This window comes from Papio anubis, chromosome 8 (genome assembly GCF_008728515.1).
Source record: "Papio anubis isolate 15944 chromosome 8, Panubis1.0, whole genome shotgun sequence".
NCBI classification, from domain to species: domain Eukaryota; kingdom Metazoa; phylum Chordata; class Mammalia; order Primates; family Cercopithecidae; genus Papio; species Papio anubis.
This window is the reverse complement of record NC_044983.1, coordinates 69,094,564-69,117,199: the sequence shown is the minus strand read 5'-3', so window position 1 is coordinate 69,117,199 and position 22,636 is coordinate 69,094,564. Positions and strand designations below refer to the sequence as shown.

At 43.9% G+C, this 22,636-nt stretch overlaps 1 protein-coding gene across 2 annotated transcripts in view; it reads left to right on the top strand.

The window, feature by feature from the left end:
- STAU2 (staufen double-stranded RNA binding protein 2) overlaps positions 1-22,636 on the top strand; it is a 333,041-nt gene that overhangs the window by 309,242 nt on the left and 1,163 nt on the right. For both annotated transcript variants that reach the window (XM_031669627.1, XM_031669631.1), the window contains one exon: positions 21,476-21,564. In XM_031669627.1, coding sequence (XP_031525487.1) covers positions 21,476-21,564 — 89 coding nt within the window. The remainder of the gene's footprint in view (positions 1-21,475; positions 21,565-22,636) is intronic.

The following is a 22,636-nucleotide window of genomic DNA, read 5'->3' as shown; positions in this document are numbered from 1 at the left end:
TTATTTGACGGAGTTTTGCTCTTGTTGTTGCCCAGGCTGGAGTGCAATGGCGCGATCTCGGCTCACTGCAACCTCCAACTCCTGGATTCAAGCGATTCTCCTGCCTCTGCCTCCAGAGTAACTGGGATTACAGGTGCACTGCCACGCCCCGCTAGTTTTGTATTTTTGGTAGAGACGGGGTTTCTCCATGTTGGTCAGGCTGGTCTTGAGCTCCTGACCTCAGGTGATCTGCCCGCCTCGGCCGCCCAAAGTGCTGGGATTACAGACATGAGCCGCAGCGCCTAGCCGTCACTCTTCATTCATAATATCCTCCTATTTTATTTTCTCTTCCATTGGCTAAAAGGAGAGGAACATAATGCTAGTCTAGAGGAGAGCAGAGTCACAAGATGGAAGGAGTCTGGGTCCCTGACTGACTAGGGTCTACTGCCCAGGAACACCCACTTGAGCTTTCCATAAACATTGAGGTTCTGGAGTGTTTGTTTAGCAGTTAGCTTACTTTAATCAGTATCCAGGTCGCAGAAATCACAAGTCACTACTTTTTTTTTTTTTAAGAGACAGGGTGTCACTCTGTCACCTAGGCTGGAGTACAGTGGAGCAATCTCAGCTCACTGCAGCCATAAACTCCTGGGCTCAAACAATCCTCCCACCTTAGCCTCCCAAGTAGCTAGGACTACAGGCACATGCCACCACACCCAGCTAATTTTTATTTTTTAAAGGCAAAATCTTACTATGTTGCCCAGCCTGGTCTCAAACTCCTGGCCTCAAGCAATCCTCCTGTCTCGGCCTCCCAAAACGTTGAGATTACAGGTGTGTACGCTGCACCCAGCATCTACTTTCTTTCAAATCTAAAAAGGCTTTATTGAGAAGGTGCCTGATATCCCTTGGGGCTCATCCCACATTACATCTAGACACTATGAGTACTACTTACATTTACAAATTACGATATTGCCTTGTTGCTTTCTATGTGTGTATTCATTCATTCATTTTCCTCCTTTGAAATGTCATTTTACCCTTATTTGGCTAATAATACTAGCTATACAAAGCACTCAGTTGCATGCTGCCAAATTCCAAATAGCTTATTGCTTTTAGAAACCGCCTCCCCCTCTGACTTTCAGCAAATTCTTCTAGCCTTTTGATAACTTAATTCATATCCTTTCCACATATTTATCCAGAGAGGCAACTTTTTAATTCTGGCACAGTCACCCTTTTTTTTTCCCTCCTGGGCTTTGATACTACCAGATGCTAGAGGAAAAACATTTGCAATATGCCTACAATCTATTTCAATATATAATTCTATCCAATTGAATGTCAGGCATTTCTAAAGAATGTTGTTGGTTGATTTAATGTCCCTTGCCCAAGTTGAGGTTTTGATTTGAAATTGCATATTGGAATGCTTTGTGTTACATTTTGCCCCAAATTTATAAATCTATCATGGATTCTCCCTTCTATCTTGCTTCCTTAATAGATGAACCATGAAGAATGAAGTTTAGCATGATAACTTGAGAAAGCAAAAGAAGAAAATCTTATGCTTTTGAAAGGGAATGTGCCCTCAGGCAAAAGTTTTAAAAAATTCTCTGTCTCGTAATACATGTTAGGAAATGCCAGTTGTCATGCATGCAGCTTAAGATGGATTAGGATTCCATCACTGATCATGGAATAAATTCTTATACTTTTAATCTTACAAGTTCACTTGCGCCAAGCAATTAGAAAAAAAACTGTGTTTGGATATAGTAGAATGTGTTGACCCTCTTAAGAGTACTAGCAGTTTCTAGAAACAATTTAGCAGAATTTTTTCCAAAAGTATTTGGCAGGCCTCATATCCCCATGAGTATACTAAATTTCTTCTCATTTAGGGGTGGAGGTAGGTAAGGGGGACCACTTGTGACCATATTATTCAAACACAGTAAATCTCTTTGTATGGTTACATTGTCTTAATGAGGATGTTTTGCAGAAATCAGGATGCTAGCTTTTTCTTTGAAATGGTTATTTAAGTATAGACTTTAAACATTACTTTTAAATGGGGTTTAATGGGGTTTCTAAAAATTGCCAAAGCAAGTGTGGTATTGTTGGTGATGTACTTTCGTTTCAGTCATAACTAAAAGAAGGTATCGTTTACTTCTTGAACTTTACAGTGACTTTGCATTTGTGTTTGTTTAAAAAAAAACTTTCCAGAAAAAAATATTAAAGTTTGTCCCAATAAAGTTTCTTCCAAAGTTGTGATAATATAATTGACATAAAACAAGTTTAAAACACATTAGAGACACATAATACTTAACTTACTTCACTTGAAAGACCAACGTTCAGCAGCTACTTCCTCCAGATGGATTGGTCTGTAAACATCAAGTGAATCGTTAGTTCTGGGTTTCAATAAACAGGGGAAATAATCTGCTCCCTAATTTCCATAGAAAACTTCTGAGAATTAATGAAACTGTATATAAGAGGTGGCTATATATTCTTCCACATGGGTACTGTTTCTAACCACTCATTCATTCTTTTAGTCATTCAGCCAATAAGTGTCTAGGGAGGGTCTACAATTCTAGATGTTGAGTATTCAGCAATGAATAAAGCAGACAATGTCTGCCTTCATGGAACTTATTCTCTTTTTCTTTTCTTTCTTTTTTTTTTTTTTTTTTGAGACTCCCTTTATTTATTTATTTATTTTTTATTTTTTGAGTCTCCCTTTGTTGCCCAGGCTGGAGTGCAGTAGCACGATCTTGGCTCACTGCAGCCTCTGCCTCCCAGGTTCAAGCGATTCTCCTGCCTCAGCCTCCCAAGTAGCTGAGATTACAGGTGCGTGCCACCACACCCAGCTAATTTTTGTATTTTTAGTAGAGATGGGGTTTCACCACGTTGACCAGGCTGGTCTCAAACTCCCAACCTCAGGTGATCCGCCCGCCTCGGCCTCCCAAAGTGCTGGGATTACAGGCGTGAGCCACCGCGCCTGGCCAGAGCTTACTTGCTAATGGAAGACGCAGATACTAAACAAGTAAATGGTTAAATATATAATATAATTTTAAGCATCAATAAAATTTTAATGAAATCTTGCTAAAACTGAGGCAGTGTGAGGAGCTATGAGAATATAAGGGTAGGAGTGGGGTGGTTTGACTCCTTTAGATCCAGGGGTCACAAGGAGGGGACATTGGAGAAGATACCTGGATGAAGCGAGTGAGCCATGTGAACTGGGAGGGGTGTCTCCAGTCTAAGGAAAAGCACAGGAAAGTCCTTGAGACAGGAGTTAACTCAGGGAGTTCTAAAAAGAGCCAAGAGGCTGATGTGCTGGAGATCTGGGGGCTGGGAGCACCAGGTAGATAATGAGCCTGGAGTTGTAAATGGGGTAGGATCATGTAGGGCTTTGGGGCTGTAGTCAGGAGTCTGGGTTTTGTTCTAAGAGAAATGAGAAGCCCCTGGAGGATTTGAATAGGGTAGTGACTGGTTCTTATTTACATTTCAAAAAAATCACTCTGGATGTTTGCAAAGGGTTGCTTTGAGTGAGCAGGGATGGACACAGGGGTGCAAGTTGGGAAGGTACAGCTTGTGTCTCCGGGAGAGACTGACAGTGGCTTGGGCTAGAACCGTAGCAGAGCAGGTGGTGAGAAGTAGGCTCTGAGTACATTTCAAAAAAGAACCAACAGAACTTGCTAATGGGTTTGATGTGGGAGATGAGAGACAATGGAAGCAAGTGAGGCTGATTGCTAGGGTTTTTGCCTGAGCAACTGGTGGAACAGGGACACCATTTCCTCGGGGAAGAGTGGTTTGGGGGTGGTCATCAAGTTTCATTTCGGGCAGGTTTGAAATGCTTATTAGACATCTAAGTGGAGAAATCCACTAGGCAGTTCAACATGTGAATTCTAGGGCAGGAGGTCAGGCTAAAGATAGGGATTTAGAGCTATCAGTATTTATAAGGGATTTAAACCATTGGCCTCAGTAAAATCATCTAGGGAGAAAATTTTGATAGAGAAGATAAGAGGTCCAAGGATGGGCTTGAAAAGTCAGGAAGAAGGAAAAGCCAGCGGCAGAGGAGACTAAGAGCTAAAGTAGGAGGAAAAGCAAGATGACAGTGGTTTCCAGAAGCCAAGCAAAACCTAGTCTTCCCATATTAAGAAAAAAATGGAAGCGGCTGATTAACACCCTTTCAGGTCTTGCACCCTGAGCTTCGCTCTTAAGAGGCTCCTGGACTTGGCCAGGCTGGTGCTGTATCTTGAGCACTCAGGTGACACATTCTCTCACTGGACTGAGGTGGGATGATATAGGTAGTTCAGAATTCAGCTCCAGAACCAGGCTGCCTGAGTCCACAATCCAGATCTATCAGGAGCAAGTCATGTGGCCTTGTACAAATGACTTCCTCTACGTCTCCGTCTCCTCGTCTTTAACTGCGAATGAGAGTCAAACCAACTTGTGGTTACTGTGAAGATTAAGTGAGTTAGGAGATGGCAAGTCCTTAGAATGAAGGCTTCATCAGCAGAAGATGCTTTCCTATTTACTAACTGAGATTTGTACTAGCTCAAGGTCATATGATTGGTAAGAGTTGGAGCTGCTCATTGAGCCCAAGTTTGTTCAGCTGCCAATCTCAGCCTCTTTCCCACCCCTGTCACTGCAGCCTCCACCTCCCGGGTTCAAGCAATTCTCCTGCCTTAAGTTCTTGAGTAGCTGGGATTACAGGCATTCACCACCATGTGAGGTTAATCTTTGTATTTTGCAGTAGAGCCGGGGTTTCACCATGTTGGCCAGGCTGGTCTCGAACTCCTCACCTCAAGTGATCTGCCCGCCTCAGCCTCCCAAAGTGTTGGGATTACAGGCGGAGCCACCACGCCCGATCAAATCTCAGCCTCTTAACCAGCTTGCTGTCCTGCCTCCATACAAGATTCAGGGAGCTGGAGATGGTGCTTGACTTTTGCATGCAATGGGGGTGCTGGAGCAGCTCCTGCCAGCTCACGGTGCCAGCTGTGCACACGTCTTCCCAGCTGCATATCAGCCAGGGTGGAGGTGTCAACAGATGCTACACTTAGGGATTTTCCCCCCACCAAGAGTCAGTTGTTAAATATTTACCAGCACAATACTGTCCATGGAGAACCCCCCAGGAAGTCCAGACACATCCATCAGTTAATCCCCATGGTAGGATGGTTTTGCTGATGCAATCTTCTAAACGGAGACGTTGAGGAACCAGGTATAGAGGCTTTCTCACATGACCAGTGGTGAAGCTCAGGTCCAAATGTGTCTCCTTACAGTGGGAGGGAAGACAGCTTTTACCAGCAAACCAAGCTCCCCGCACATTAGGTAGTTCTAAACGCCCTCTCTCCGATAGCCCTTCTCACGTTGCAAGTTTGCTGGTGCTGTTGACCTGTGTGGCTTTGTCTCCCTGAGCGGGACTACCTCTGAGTATCAGGGAGCCTGAAAGATGAGAGGCCTACACAGCTACCTGCCTCCCATCTGACATTTGGCCCAAGGCAGTGGGCGTCACCCAGTCTTAACATCTAGCTGCCCTCTCTGGACACAAGGTTCCTTCCTGTTTTGAGCCCGAATCCGTTTGCCTGCAGCTTCCACTCCTTGGGTTTGGCCCAGCCTTCCCCAGAATAAGGCACTGCCCTTTACTACACCACGGCTTTGAAACTGCCGGGGACACTCACTGCGCCCTCGATTCCCACTCGGCCTGGTGGCTGCAGCCAATCTGAGTGGCTTCGTGCCCCAGCTCCCTGTGGCTCACCCCAAATGCTGCCTCTCTGGGACACCTCCATTTCCTCCAGGGCGACTTGAGCACCACCTCTTGGTGTCATTGCTGTATGTCGTTTCCTCACAGTCATCTGGTTCCACTGCCATTGCTGTCCTGCCTGTCTCCCTGCTGGGACGCATGCCATGGAAAGGTGGTGACTGTCTGTTAGCGCCCGGCGTGGTGCCTGGTTCTCCATGAGTATTTGTTGAATGCGTGTCCATACCCCAGTGGTGAGTCAGACAGGCCAGGCCCGTCCTTCAAGGAAATAATGACAGACCGAGACCAGTGCCATGAGGGAAATAAGCACAGTCCTGTGATTTGTTGGGGGGCACACGCCAGACAGAGCGGTCGGGGAGGCCTCCCTGGAGCTGAGACCTGGAGCTGATGAGCAGCCCGTGGAGAAGGGATGGCCGGAGGGACCAGCCAGCGGGAATCCCTGAGGCAGGAAGGAGCTTGTCCCAGCAGAGGGACAGAAGAGCCCAGCACAGAGCAGAGGAGTGAAGGGGTCATGGTGCGGGGGCCCTCGGAAGAGGTGTGATCGCCTTCCAAGGGCAGGGGAGGCTGCTGAAGGGTGTAGGTGGGAGGCGGCCCGATCCTGCTGTGAAGAGGCCGCTGCAGCAGGAGGGCAGGCTCTTCTCTTCTTGCCTGACTGGTCTGTCGGGAGTGGCCAGAGGCAACTAAGGGCCCCCTGGCACCTAGGCCTCTCTTCTCAGGCCCAGCCTCCCCTCCCCAGGCATCTCAGCCAGACCCTCACCTTTCCCTGGGCCCAACACCAACCTTACACCTCACTGTGACTTTCAGTCCCCCTTTAAAAGATGTATATTCATTTTTCCATGGCTGTGGTGACAAATTGCCACAAATGTGGTGGTTTAAACTAACACCAATGTGTGATCTTGCAGTTCTGGAGGTCAGAAGTCTCCCATGGGCTCACTGGAGCTATTGAGGTGTCCCCAGGGCTGAGTTCCTTTCTGGAGGCTCTAGGGGAGAAGCCATCTCCTTGCCTTTCCAGCTTCTAGTGGCCACCGCATTCCTGGGTTCATGGCCCCTTCCTCCGTGTTCAGCGCCAGTAATGACCCACCCCTCACACCCTTCTCCGATCATCATGTCTCTATCTCTGCCTTCAGCTGGGAAAGGTTCTTTAATTTTAAGCACTTGTGTGATTAGATTGGGCCCACCTGGGTAATCCTGGCTACTTGTCCCATCTCCAGGTCCTTAACCTGATGCTATCTGCAAAGTCCCCTTGCCAGATAAAGTAACATATCACAGGTGACATGGATTAGGACTTGGGCATCTTTGGGGGCCATTATCCTGCACACCACAGGACTCCTAGATCTTAAAGGATCAATCAAATACAGTGTGTGAACTGTCAGGATGTAGATTCAAAAACTGACTTTAAAGGACATTGTCGAGACTATCAAGGAAATGTTCACATAGGTATTTAGATGATATAAAGGATTTAGAATTAATATTGTTAAGTATGTTAATGGCATGTATCTTTACCTGATATTTGATTTGGAATATTACAGGAAAAACATGGAGTGAGACACCTGAAACAAGATTGGCAAAATAGGCTGGGCACGGTGGCTCACACCTGTATTCCCAGCACTTTGGGAGGCCAAGGTGGGCACACCACCTGAGGTCAGGAGTTTGAGACCAGCCCAGCCAACATGGTGAAAACCTGTCTCTACTGAAAATATAAAAATCAGCTGGGTGTGGTGGTGCATGCCTGTAATCCCAGCTACTCGGGAAGCAGAAGCAGGAGAATCGCTTGAACCCAAGAGGTGGAGGTTGCAGTGAGCCGAGATCGCGCCACTGCACTCCAGCCTGGGCGACAGAGTGAGACTCTGTCTCTAAATAAATAAATAAATAAATAAATAAATAAAAGATTGGCAAAATACTGATAATTCATCTGGGTGATGGATGAGGGAGCTTCAGTGTATTATTATCCTTTGTACTTTTGCAAAGATTTAGAACTTTTATTTTTAAACGTTGAAAAATATAAATAGATAAATATATGTGTAAAATCCGTTGTAAGAGGTTAAGGAGACACATGTGGAACAGAGCTAAGGTCTGTTCTGGCTCCGTCTTTGCTGTCATCCCACCACTAGGATGGCCACCATATGTCCCAGGAAAAACATGAGGCTCACTGCATCCCTCACCCACTGAGAGAACCTGCCTTTACCATCTTTTATGCTGGGCCTCTATTTCAATAAAACCAATATTCAGAATTAAACAGAACTTCAAAGGTTATCTTGTTTGACCATCACCCCCTCTCCCCAGCCCTCCCACATGCAATCCGGGAATATGCTAAGTGCAGCAAAAGTGATGAAATAACCGTAATGTAAGGTTTTATCAATTGCTTACTCAAACCAAAATGAAATTCCTAAGTAGAGCTGTCTGTGCCCATGTTCAGCAGGAATGCTTCACATTTTTGTTGCAGTTGAATATCAAAGAACCAAGACATCTCAAAGGGACCTTCCCAGCGGTGAGGGGTGAGGGGTAGAGGCAGAACTCAGCCATGATTGCCCTGCAGAGCCAGGCTCCTCTCGGGTGAGAGGTGCTCCGCTCGGGTCCCTCTGGTTCAGGATATGCCACCACCAAGGTCTTAGGCAAAACCCCAATTGTGGAGTCCTCCCAGTTAAGGTTTCCCAGACATCTCCTTTGCAGACCCCAGACTGGCCTGAAGAGGGCAAAACACTTGTTTCAGACCTCAAAGATGATGGATGATTGAGATCTCAAATGACTGACATCTTAGAAAGACAGTAACTATTCTCTATATTCCTTGGAGGTAAATTCTGGGGCAAGAACATTTCTCTCAGACAGATAGATACAACCCAGTCCTGCATCCTGGGACTTTTTATCCTCTTGCATTTTGGCTGCAGAGCCCAAAGGTGGGGTGGAGGGGTGTGTCAGAGGCGGGGAGAAATATGGAGCGCTACCTGCAGAGAGGAAAGCCAACCGGGGCAAGATGCTGGCTCTGAGAACAGAGAGAACAGAATAAGACCCCTGTCTGTGAGCACCTGTCTTCCCAGGGGCACTTCAGATAGAAGTGGATGGGTCATCAGCTGAGGAATATTTTTTGAGGATGGTCTGTAGACACACTGTGGAGATTTCAAAGAGGGAAGGGGCCCCACCAGCCAAGGATTTCCCAGCTACCTGGGAGACAAGACGCAAACACATCAAAGGCGACTCACAGTTTAGAGAGGCAAATGGCAAGCACTGTTAGGAACCCAGACGGAGATAGGCGGGAAATTAGGGACGTCCACCTGGAGAAGCAGAAGAAACTGCAGGGGCAAAGGTGTGGAGACAGTGGGCAGACCAACCTCAGCAGGGCAGAAGGTCCAGCAGGGGCATCTCCACACCAGCTGGCCAGGGAGCTTGTGGATAACGCTGACATCTGCCAGGTGTTCCTGAGGCTAGGGACTGGTCTCCTGGCTTGGGGTTCACACTCTGGGAAATGGACTGGCACTCAATGAGGTTACGAGGTAGAATGGGGCCAGCCAATAGGGGCCTTGAATGCTGGGCCAGAGATATGGAATGTGATTCCAGGGGTGGGAGTTATTAATGGCTTTTGATTGAGAGAGTGGCTTCATGATAGGGTTCTCTTAGGAAGACCAATGAGACAGCAATGGGCTGAAGGAATGAGGAAAAATATAAAGGAAATTGAACTTAGATTAACATGGAGTGAGAAAGGGAGTGTAAAGAATTTCATGACTGGATGTTGGACTCAAGAGAGAAAGATGTGTAATGAAAGCCCTCATTTATTAAACACCACTATGGTCAAGGCATTTACCTCTCAAATAATCCGATGCATTCATGTACCGGATTCAGCTTACACATGATGAAAAAGAGGCTCGGAGAGATAAAATGACTTGCATAAGGACACACAGCTGGTCTGCAGTAAAGCTGGAGTTTTAATCCAAGTCTAACAGAGTCCACATAGGAAGCCCTCTCCCTTCCTTGTTCAGGTGACAGGGAGAGTGTATTCGATTTCTCTTGCTGCCTTAACAAATTGCCACAGACCTAGTGGATTAAAACAACACAAATATGTGATCTTGGAGTTCTGTAGGCCAGAAGTCAGACAGGAATTTCACTGGACTAAAATCAGGAGTCAGCAGTGCCTTTTTGGAGATTCTACGGGAGAATCCACCTCCTTCCCTTTTTCAGCTTCTAGAGGCCACTCACATTCTTTGTGTTGAGTCAAGGAATGTGAGTGGCCTCCAGAAGCTGAAAGCCCCCTTCCTCCATCTTCAAAACCAGCAACATGGCCTTTCTTGGACCCTTTATCCCTAGCCACATCTTTGTCTCTGACCACAGTCAGGAAATGTTCTCTGATTTTAAGCACTTGTGTCATTGCAGCGGACCCCGGGAGAACCCAAGGCTAACCTTTCCACGTCAACATTCGTACCTTCATCTCATGTGCAGAGTCCCTTTTTCCATGGGAAGTAACGTGTTCACAGGCGCTGAGGATTAGGACATGGGCATCTGGGGGGCTATGATTCTGCTCGCCACACAGAGTGAGCCTGCCGTGTGGACACGTGCCTCAGCAGCAGGTGGTGTGCCCACAGCTCTGTTTCAGTAAGCCCTGTGACAAAGGGGACTCAAGAGAGAATAAAAAATAATTAAATAGGCCAGGCATAGTGGCTAACGCCTGTAATCCCAACACTTTGGGCAGCTGGGGCGGATGGATCGCTTGAGCCCAGGAGCTCAAGACCAGCCTGGCCAACATGGCGAAACCACGTCTTTACTAAAAACACAAAAATTACCCAGGCATAGTGATGCACACCTGTAATCCCAGCTACTCGGGAGGCTGATATCATGCCACTGCACTCCAGCCTGGGCAACAGAGGCAGACTCTGTTAAAAAAAAAAAAAAAAAGGCCGGGCACGGTGGCTCACGCCTTTAATCCCAGCACTTTGGGAGGCCGAGGTGGACGGATCACAAGGTCAGGAGATCGAGACCATTCTGGCCAACATGGTGAAACCCTGTCTCTACTGAAAAGACAAAAACTTAGTTGGGCATGGTGGTGCACGCCTGTAGTCCCAGCTACTCAGAAGGCTGAGGCAGAAGAATCGCTTGAACCCAGGAGGCGGAGGTTCCAGTTAGCCGAGATTGCACCACTGCACTCCAGCGTGGCAACAGAGCAAGACTCCGTCCCCCGCCCAAAAAAAAAGAAAAAAAAATTAAATAAAGGACAAAACCCAGAAATTTGAAAAGGAATAATATGAGGAAAACAGCCTGGTTAGAGGAAGGCCTAGTAGCGAGGACAATGCACTCAACGTTTGTTCTAAGCACAGAACAGATTCTGTGCAGTTACTCCTGCTGTCACTTCCACTCTGCATTGTTGTCAAGGCTAGCAGCTACACCATCACCTATCTAAGAGCCTGACTGCAGATGTAAAGGTGGTGGCTAGGTCTGTGATTTAAGTGCTCAATTTTAAATGAATTCCCCAAATTCTAGAGTTAAAACACCTGTTCTTCATCTTAGGCAACTGTCTAAAATCTGTGTGTCTCTCCGACCACCTACTCCTCTATTTTTTTTACGACTAACCATCACCTTAGCAGGCAGACACTCCTTTGTTCCGAGGGTAAGCCATTTTAGAAAGTACCAATTTTATGGAAATTACCTGAACTGATAGGATTGTGGAAGCATGAATAAAAAGTGCAGGCTATAATGAAATTATTAGAAAACAGGGCAGCAACTGGGTTAATTCAAGCTCAATATAATCCTTTTTTAATGTAAAAGAGTCATATCATTGATTCATCTGAAATGTAATAGACTAAAGAGCCTATTGTAACGTGGTAAGTTTAGAAATGTACAAATCTCTTTTTGGTTTCTCTTATTTCATATAAAAAGAGACATGGTATTTAATTACAGATCTTTCAAAGAAAGAAAAGGATAACTTAGAAACATTAATATCACATACTTTGGGCAATAAACTTTCAAGCTTATTGAAGAACCTTCTGATTTTTCAGTTATTTTGATGATTTAATACAAGATTCAGTATCAGAGATTGTTGGGATGAGAAATTAGGAAAATACTCAACTGCAGATGAAGACATTTACATTTGAAACCTCTCATTTCCTTGTGAAAGGACATGGATTTAATTAACTGCATATATGACTACTGTGTGCATTCTGAGGTGAATCTAGCCGTTAGATCAGCTCCCAGGAGTTCAACATGAACAAGCTTTTCAGGGAGAAAAGGCAAAACAAACCCAACTTTGAATACTTCAGAAATGAAGGCCACATTTAGACATGTTTGGTTACCATCGACTTTAATGGAAACTACTTGTCTATTTCTGGGAACCAGAATATGACCTCGGTGGGGAAAGACTGAAATGGAAAAAGAGAAAATAAAAAGATCCATTGGGCATGAATGCTCAGAGACTCCACAAAGAACTACGTGTCACAAGGGGATAAGTCCATATTTTGCTAATGAAGACTGCCGTTATCTCTCAGAGAATGGCCAAATGCTGCTACGTTGTCGTTACAAACTGTTTAATCCTGAAGAAGGAAGCAGGGCTGGTTTCAACATATTTGCAAATTGCTAATTGACAAGAGGAAAGTTAGAAATTACAGAAATGACTGGACTCACCTCCGTTCTGTGAGTACACACGCACACACACGCACACGTGCACGCGCAAACCCACGCCAACAAATAGGCATGAAAAGTATCTTATTGGCATCATGTTTCTGGCATTGCTATAACTACGTACAAAACAAGCAATACATGAAATGGTAGCGACATCTGTTCTAAAACCTGTGGGGCTTTACTCACAAAACAGTTGTAAAATCTTTGGGGGACCAAAATATTTCTTGTATCTATGCAGATGCTTTCCTATAAGGGACAGACACACACACAGACACACACACACAGTCACATGCAAATGACTGTGTTGACCTGAAAAGACAGGAATAAGGAAAGTAAATGTCATCCACTTCTCTAAAATGCTTCTTTAATTTTTCTTCTTCAAACAAAGCTAAATTTATTGCTTTAGATGTGCCTTTTATTTCTTTTTTTTAAATCCCAGAGCATATTGTCATAAAGCTGAATTTAAGATTCCAGTTAGTAGGCTATGGTAACATACAAGTAGATGCTAAATGTGTTTGTTTTGATTTGCTAGGAAAACATCTTCTGACCTTGGAAATGAAATCATTTAGTTGTCCGTTTGTTTATGGCCAAAGACTTATGGAGCGTTCTGGATACTTATGTTAGTGTATCTTTGAAATTCTCTAATCCGTGGCGTGTGGGAAGTTACACAGCTTGGATTTGAGCATCACTCAGGATGTTCCTCATTAAGGAACCCAGATTTGCCTCCTTCCCACAACTCCCCAATATTAGTTTACACTTATTACACAGCAAATTGTCCATGCTGAAAGTGAACTGCAGATGGTAGGATTTAAACACCTCATTATCAATTTACCCTCTCAGTAAACATAAAGTTTAGAGCTTGCTTCTTAATCAGGCTTCAAGTATGTTTTCCAAAAGAAGGTTATTTGATTTTTTGTTCACTCCAAAGTGTCTTTTGATATTATGTAGCATATTTATAATGTTTTGAATTTTTAAAGCAACTGGCCTGTAGCAAGTTAACAATTTATTCTGTTAGAGTAGTTTCAGCCTGAGGATATTGTTGATTTTACCTTCTTCTGAACAGGTTTGGAGGTATGCAGTAAAACATTTTTGTGGACTGTTAAATTTTAGTGTTTGTTCACAAAGCCACTGCATTATATGTTCTTTGAAATCATCGATCTGATAGCAAAAGTTCATTCTGCCTGCCGACTTCAGTATATACTTGGGTCTCGCTAAAGGTAGTGTGGCTCTTACAGGTATTGGCATGATCCTATTGTGGATGTTTTCCTGTGGCAAGAGAAGCAAACCCATCTCTTTCCATAGCATTCTTTAATCTGTAAAGTGTTGTTTCTGGGAAAATAAGGAGTAATGAAGTGTGGGAGGAGAGCCCTGATTCCTGAGCTCATGTTGAGCAGGGAGGCAGCCGCTCTGAGGGTTCTGTCCATACCTGTGAGAGGACCTGGTCGGCAGGCCCTGCCCACTCTGTTTTCCTGAACATACTGAGCTTGTTGCTGTCTGTACATCACAGTTAAACCCTTCACCCTTGATTTTTGTTCGCTTCACCTTTGCAATCCCAGTGCCTCTTCTCACTGCAGCATCCTACATGCCACAAGCCCAGCTAAACCCTGGGGCTTCTCCCTCCTGCCAGAAACCACAGGAAAGTAAGAAATGAAAAAGAATTTTCAGAGAAATGGAGGAGGGAACAAGACACTCAGAATGTAAAGAAATGGAGAATCCAGCAGTCTTGTCTGTGGTCATTGGGTAACAAAACCCAAGTGACAAAATAATTACTCTAGTCATTTAGTTTTAGCCAAAATTGCAAGTGTTACAGAAGTGCTATAAGTGAAGCTTCGGAAGTCAACCCAGGGCTGGGAGCGGACTGCCGACGGCAAACTGTGTGCTCCCCGCAAAACAATCCACCCCTTTTCTAGAAAATGGAGATAACTTTATGAGCTTACCTCAAGTAATTATTTGTGAGAAACAATCGAATGAGTATGGAAGAGGTAATGAGTGATTTTGAAATATTAATATTAAAAGAAGCTCTGCTGAAATCGGGTATGTTGAATGTGAGTGGTTCTAAATTTGGTGGAAATAAAGAGACATGAGCCACACCTGTGATCCCAGCACTTTGAAAAGCCGAGGTGGGAAGATTGCTTGAGCTTGGGAGTTTGAGACCAGCCTGGTGACATAGCAGGACTTTGTCTCTACTAAAAATAAAAAAAAAAAAATTAGCCACATATGGTGGTGCCTGCCTGTAGTCCCAGCTACTTGAGAGGCTGAAGTGGGAGAATCGCTTGAGCTTGGGAGGTGTAGGCTGCAGCAAGCCGTGATGGCAGCACTGCACTCCAGCCTGAGCAACAGAGTGAGACTCTGTCTCAAAAAAGAAAAAAAAAAAGAGAGACCTGAGCAAGAGTATAGGTTGGTTTCAAATCTCTGCTCTGCCGCTTACTAGCTGTGTGACCTTAAGTAGGTTACTGAATCCTCTGAGCCTCTGTTTCCTTATGGGTAGGAACTATCTCACAAGGGCTGTGATAATAACTCAGGTCATGGCAGGTAAAGGGCCAGACCCATGACAATGGCGGGGTGATGTTCATCAAATGGTAGCTATTAGTGTTTACGTAGGTTAAGATAAATCGGTCACCACTGCCTCTTATAAATTGAAAAGAAATCCCTCTCATACTTATAAGCTATTGTATTCACGGTTATCAGTGAGATGTGGGTTGAGTTATCTGATCAGGTAGATGAGGGACTGCCCCTTGGAAGCCTTTAAGCATACCTGTGGAGGAGAGCAGTCACGCAAGAATTCTGAAAATCCGTTCATGGCATCAGGTGAGAGAGCACGCCGCCATTCCAGACTCTAGGACATTCTTGGAGGGATGACGATCGTTTTGACAGCACACGGGGGACCTGCCTGGCATGTGGATAAAATCATCCAGGAGATTTTGCAAGAGCTAAAACACCGAAGCTGCTCCCTGAGACCTGGCCTTTGTCTCAAATATGCAGCTCTCTTCAGATGGAAGAGATCAGGTGCTGTGGGTCCTGGACTGGGCGAAGCAGGTCATTTGGTTCTGGTATTCAGGCCAGACTAAGAACCAAGTATTCCCAATGTACCTAGTTAAAACAGGCTACAAGTAGCCTAAAAACGATGTCTTGAAAGATTTTTTTAAAATTGTTTTTAGTTGTTGTTTTGCCCTTGCTAGGAATAAAACAGGACTGAGAAGCCCCAGAGCTCTTAGGAACCCCATTCAGCAGTATCGCATTGCAAAGTTCCATTTCCTGGCTCTCAGTAGCCCTCTGTGATAGTGCTTTTGGGATCCAGCACTGCTACATCTGGATATTTACCTAAAAAGTTTGAAATCTGTATGTCAAGAGATATTTGCACCCTCATATTTATTGCAACAATATTCACAATAGCAAAGATGTGGAATCAACCTAAATGTCCATTAAAGGATGAATGGATAAAGAAAATGTGGTAGATAGACACAATGGAATACTAGTCAGCTTTTAAAAAGGAAGAAATTATGTCATCTGCAATAACGTGGCTAGAACTGGAGAACATTATGCTAAGTGAAATATGCCAAACATGGACAAATACCACATGTTCTCACTTACATGTGGGATATAAAACAATTGAACTCACAGAAGCAGAGAGTACAGGGGTGGGTACAGAGGCTGGGGGGAGGTGGAATGGGAAGATGGTAGTCAAAGGGTACCAAGTCTCAGTTAGATAAAAAGGATTAAGTTTGATTTTTTTGGACATCTGCACAATGTGGTGAATATAGCTAATAGTTGAGTACTGTACATTTCGATATTGCTCCGAGAGTATATTTCAAATGTTCTCATCACAGAAAATGTTAAATAATGTATCATTATGTTACAAAAAATAATAAAATTTCAAATGTAATTGTCCACTTTGGAAAAAATTCATAAATTTCAGAATTTAGGCCAATAATTCACATTTTAATGGATCAGAAGAAAAAATAGCTGGTCATTTGTTCAAATTGTTGAATATACAAAAAACTCCAAGTTCATGTGCCCACTCCATGAAATTGGGAATATCTGGAAAAAGGTCTGGCATGGATTGGTCCTTGGATCCTACAAGTGAGTGAGCCTGGCCTTCAGTGCCCCACGCGCATGTGTGAGGTGGGACAGCAGGCCCCGGTTGAGGGACACAGCCCGTGGGCACGTGCACTGCCCTCAGCATAGCCGCCTCAGCACTTCAGGACTTAAAAGGACCTGAGAGTGACTGAATCAAAGCTCCATGAGAGTCAAATTCCTCTGTGAATTCCTTTCTTGCAGGGAGGGTGGGGAAAACTGTCCAAACCTCAGTCTTTTGAGGGTGAGTTTAATTTTTGAAAACAGCAAAACTTCAGACAAAGCCAACTCTAGTGAAGAAAGTCAACAACCAGGATGAACACATTAAAATAAGGTGGGGTCAAAAGATGACAAAACTGGTTTGCTTCTCTGACCCACAAAATGGTTCTGAGAGGTAGTTCCAGAAGCACCTAGAGTAACACCCTCCTCCCACTGCTGCTGCCAGCACGACCTCTCCAAGGGTGGATGGAGAGCTCATATTAACATCTTTAAGGCTGGGCGCGGTGGCTCACACCTGTAATCCCAGCACTTTGGGAAGCTGAGGCAGGCAGATCACCTCAGGTCAGGAGTTTGAGACCAGCCTGACCAACATGGAGAAACCCTGTCTCTACTAAAAACACAAAAGTAACCTGGCATGGTGGTGCACGCCTGTAATACCAGCTACTCGGGAGGCTGAGGCAGGAGAATTGCTTGAACCCAGGAGGCGGAGGTTGCAGTGAGCCAAGATCACACCATTGCACTCCAGCCTGGGCAACAAGAGTGAAACTCCGTCTTAAAAAAAAAAAAAAAAAAAATCTTTAAAAATGGGCATCATCTTTGGCTCAGAAATGCAATTTTAGGAATTTATCATAAGGAAAGTATTGAGATGATACACAAAGATTGAACTAATAGGAAGTTTGGTGCAGTGTTGGTCACAGCTTAAAAATTTGAACTGGTCTAAATGTCCAACAGTAGGACTGGCTAAACCTACAAGGACATATAAAGTCGACAGGATACTGTGCAGTCATGAGAAATGATGCTACCAAAATGTTTCTGTTGATACAGAAAACTGCACACATTCAATGAAAAGAGCACACAACAGATGAGTGGACAAAAAGCCAGGACATATGTACCCAATGGAATACTGCTTAGCCATAAAAAAGAATGAAATCCTGTCATTTATGGCCATGTGGATGGAACTGGGCGAACATTAAGTGAAATGAGCAGGGCACAGAAAGTTAAACACCACTTGTTCTTGCTCATTTGTGGAAGCTAAAAAAGTTTATCTTATAGAAGTAAAAAGTAGAGCAGAGGATATTAGAGGCTAGGAAGGGTAGGGGGAAGAGACGGATAGGGAGAAATTTATTAAAGGATACAAAATTATAGCTAGATATGAGGAATAAGTTCTAGTGCTCTATACCACTGTAGAATGACTATAATTAACAATAATATGTTATATAGTTTCAAACAGCTAGAAGGAGAATATTGTATGAACCCAACAAAAAGGAATGATAAATGTTTGAGATGATGGATGTACTAATTACCTTGATCTGATCACTATGCATTATGTGTGTTGCAACATTGTTACATACCCCTTGAATGTGTACAATTATTATTTATCAATGGAAAAAAAAAAGCGGGTTACCTACAGTGTTAAGATATGATCCAGGCTAAAGTTTGTAGATCATAACTTGATCAACATGGGGAGAGGATAGAAAGTGATATGGAGGCTGGAGGCAGAGGCTCATGCCTGTAATCCCAATACTTTGGGAGGCTGAGGCGGGTGGGTCACTTGAGGCCAGGAGTTCAAGACCAGCCTGCAACCCTGTATCTACTAAAAGCACAAACATTAGCTGGGCATGGTGGCTCACACCTGTAATCCCAGGTACTCGGGAGGCTGAGGTACAAGAATTGTTTGAACCCAGGAGGTGGAGGTTGCAGTGAGTCAAGATCACACCACTGCACTCCAGCCTGGGTGACAGAGTGAAACTCCGTCTCAAAAAAAAGAGAGAAAAAACAAAAGCAAGTGATATGGAAAGACATGCGCCAAATTGTGAATGGTGAGCAGGATTGTGGATATTTTTTACATTCTTTTAGCTTGTCTATATATTCTGACTTTTCTGTAACAAAAAACTATTTTTATAACAAAAAATAATACAGGGAAATGAGAGAGAGAGAGAGAGAGAGAGAGAGATTCCGCTATCCTTAAAGAGAAACTATGAGGTCCCTGTATAGTTTGCTGGAGCTGCTGTATAAAGTACTACAAATTGAGTGGCTTCATCAACAGAAGTGTATTGTCTCACAGTTCTGGGGGCTAGAAGTTCAACAGCAAGGTGCTGGCAGGGCTGGTTCCTTCTGAAGGCTGTGAGGGAGAATCTGTTCCTGGCCCCTCTCCTCACTTCGGGTGCTTTGCTGGCAATCTTTGGTGTTTCTTGGCTGCTGTGGCATCACTCCAGCCCCTGCCATCATCTTACATGGCATTCTCCCTGTGTGGGTCTGTGTTCCAGTTTTCTTTTTTTATAAGGATACCAGTTATATTGGATCAGGGACCTACCCTACTCCAGTGTGACCTCATCTTAATGAATTACATCTGTACTAACCCTATTTTTAAATAAGGCCACATTCTGAGATATTGGGGGTTAGGACTTCAACATATGAATTTGGGGGAAGAGCACAATTCGACCTATAACAGTACCCAGGGAAATGGCCACACGGCTCCTACCCCACTGAAGTTAACGCCTACCTCCCACCACAACCCACCTGGCTGTTGTCCAGCATGAGCATGGGCCAGGATCAGGAGCTATGGGGTGGCATCACTGACCTTCTCCCTGTAGTGCTCCAGGTCCAAAGAGCTTATGATGATTACTGAGACTTGAGCACCACATCCTGCCTGTTTTGGGATGCCCGGGCCACGGCTGCAGATCTGTGTGGGCACTCACATTAGCACCTCTGACCTAGGAAGCCCGGTTTAAAGATTCGAAAGGAAGGAGTAATCTAAAGAAAAAGAAAGGACACATGCCAACTTCTGCTTGGATATAGGAGTTGTGATTAAAAAGCAACAATAGAAAAACAAGAGAGAAGAAAGAAAAAAGTATTATGAATATTACACATTAAATCCCACACATGGATGTTTATAGCAGTTTTATTCATAATTGCCAAAAACTGGAAACAATCAAGATGTCCTTCAATAAGTGAATGGGCAAACAAACTGTGGTACGTCCATGCGATGGGACATTATTCAGCAGTAAAAAGAAAGGAGCTATGAAGCTCATTTATGAAAAGCCATATCATTCACAAAAAGACAGAGGGGCCAGGTGCAGTGGCTCACGCCTGTATCCCAGCACTATGGGACGCTGAGGTGGGTGGATCACCTGAGGTAAGGAGTTCGAGACCAACGTGGCCAACATGGCATGGCCAACATGGTGAAGCCCCATCTCTACTAAAAATACAAAAATTAGCTGGGCGTGGTGGTACACGCCTGTAATCCCAGCTACTTGGGAGGCTGAGGCAGTAGAATCGCTTGAACCCAGTAGGCAGAGGTTGCAGTGAGCCCAGATTGTGCCACTGCACTCCAGCCTGGGTGACAGAGCAAGACTCAGTCGCAAAAGAAAAAAAAAAAAAAACATAGAGGAGCTTCAAATATACATTGCTAAGTGAAAAAGCCAATCTGAAAAGGTGACATTGTCTGATCCCCACTACTATATGGCAAAACTGTAGCGATGGTAAAAAGATTGCTGGTTGCCAGGGGGCTGGTGGGGATGGGGGGAGGTGAATAAGTGGGGCACAGAGGATTTTTAGGGCTGTGGAACTATTTTGTATAATACTTTAATGGTGGATACATGCCATTAGACATTTGTTGAAACCCATAGAATGTACCACACAGAGTGAACCCATATGTAAACTGTGGACTTCAGTTAATGATAAGCTATCAATATTTGTTTATCAGCTATAACAAATGTGCCACACCAATGCAAGATGTTAATGATTGGGGAAACTGTATTTAGGGGAGGGAAGAATATGGGAACTCTGTGTACTACCTGCCCAAGTTTTCTGTAAGCCTCACAAGACTATTAACTAAAAAAAAAAATCACACCTCCAAAATATATTCTGAATAAAGAAATTTAAAGGAAATCATACACTTAGCTACCCTAAAGGAGCTCCTGGCAGATAAAAGTTTGGGAAACCGCCAAGAACTAGCTTGTTTTCAAAGGCAGCTGAGAAGACACAGATGCCCCAAGTGTGACCCAGCGGGATGCCCCAGGATGAAAACAGCCCTGCCTGCTCACACCCATCTCAGACTCAACAGAGCCCTTCCAATCTCGCTCAGCAGTGTCGGGCTTGGGGGAGGGGAGGTAGACCCAAATTCTTACTCAAAGAAATAACAGTTTGGAACATGCACAAGAGTGTCAACAAGTTATGTAGATCTTATCAGCATGGCATTTTTGGTGCCTCCCAGCTATCCAGCAAGGCTCCACCAGCCTGTTCACACCCTGCGGCTTCCCACGCACCCGAGCCTATCAACACCTCGGAGGCTCTGCCCAGCAGGCCTGCCTCCCCAGGGCACGACCAGCCCAAACTTTCTCTCCATCCTCATCCTCTCAGGATCCCATCGTACCATCCATCCCCTTGGTCTGCACGAGAACCTGCTGTCCATTCCTCTGCGGACATTCTGTACCTTGACTGGGGCTACATGTCTATAAATTTAAACAATACCTTTATGCTCACTTTGGAAAGAATACTCAAGGTGGAAAATTTGGATGTCACACCCGAGGGAAGAGAATGTGTAGTTTCAGTAACGTGAGAAATTATGCAAAGTCACCATGGAAGTATTTTAAGCTTATACGAGGTGTTTCCATGTTTGCAGATAAAACATCACGATTTTGCAAAACTGTGGAGAAGGGATAAGGCAGGAGACTGAAAGCCCTCGTAGTTCTGGTTATGTATATACGCTGCTGCCTGATCATGCAGAGTTTCTAGTGTACTTTTGTTAAACAATGCAAAAAAAAAAATTTACTTAGACTGATGAAAATGAGAGTCTTTCTATCTCAGCTTTCTGTCACAGTTACTTGTTCATTACACTGAAGTCAGTGAATGGCTCTCTGTGTTTGTTTTCATTCTTAGGCAGCCTTAAGTGCCTTGAAACAATTTTCTGAACAAGGACTGGATCCAATCGACGGAGCAATGAATATTGAAAAAGGTTCTCTTGAAAAGTGAGTAAATCCCGTCAGTATTCTCACACTTTTAATTGTAACTGTACAAAAGATAAGGCATAGATAATAATGTTTTAAAAAGTCAAGACAATAGTATCTACATCTTACACAATTATTAGTAATATAATTAAATGTAAAGAAATGAAAACCAGTACATATGGCCATACGCATCTCCTGTAATATTTTTGTGAAAGTTTTAACCTACTAATTGATCATTGATTTTGCATCTCTTTGCCTTTGTTGGAAATATTTGTGTATTGTCCTGACTGTAGAGACTTGTAAAACTTACAAAAGATTGTTTTTCACTTCATAATGTAGAGCATTGTCTGGCTAAGCCATTTTCAGAGGTAAAAGTTTTCACTCACATTCCTGCTAAGTTGTGGGCAAAGCGGAGAGAAAAGAAAAAGAAGTTGAGAGGAGGCGCCCCTCCCCTTGGCTGTGTTTGGTTTTTCGTATTGTTTTCTATGCAACACCAGCACACGTTGCCACAAAAGTGTGACTCCCAAGGGCTACAAAGGCAAAAATGCAGCTATCATAATTATTTCTGAAATCCAGTTCGTAGCTTTGTTTTAATGAGATGTGAACAGAAGGTCTCATCAAAGAGACTGAATTTGGGGTCTCTCCAGAGACTCAATTTATACTGAAAAAAAGGAAAGCGGTTATATTTATACAGTAGAATTCAAACTCTTTCCAAGCAGTAATAATAGCAGGTAGGATCTCGGAGCACATGCAGGAGATAACATTTCTAGGTTTAAAAGAAAATAAAAATAGTCAACCGAGAAAGTAAAAACCAGATATACTGATCCTACAGTTAAATGAGCATTACAAAAAAAAAATTAATAAGAAAAAACAGCATTTGGTCATTAATATCTAGAAGGTGAGAGCGTGAGAAGAAAACATTTGGTAAACAGACGTGGCGTTTTAAGTTGTCTATAGATCGGCAACCATTTATAAGTTAATTTAATCAAAAACATTTCCACATGATCTCATCAGTAGACTATCTGAACATAAATATTGTTGTTTCACTTTAAAATGTCACTTTTGTGGTGACCTTTGAATCCTCTGTGCCATC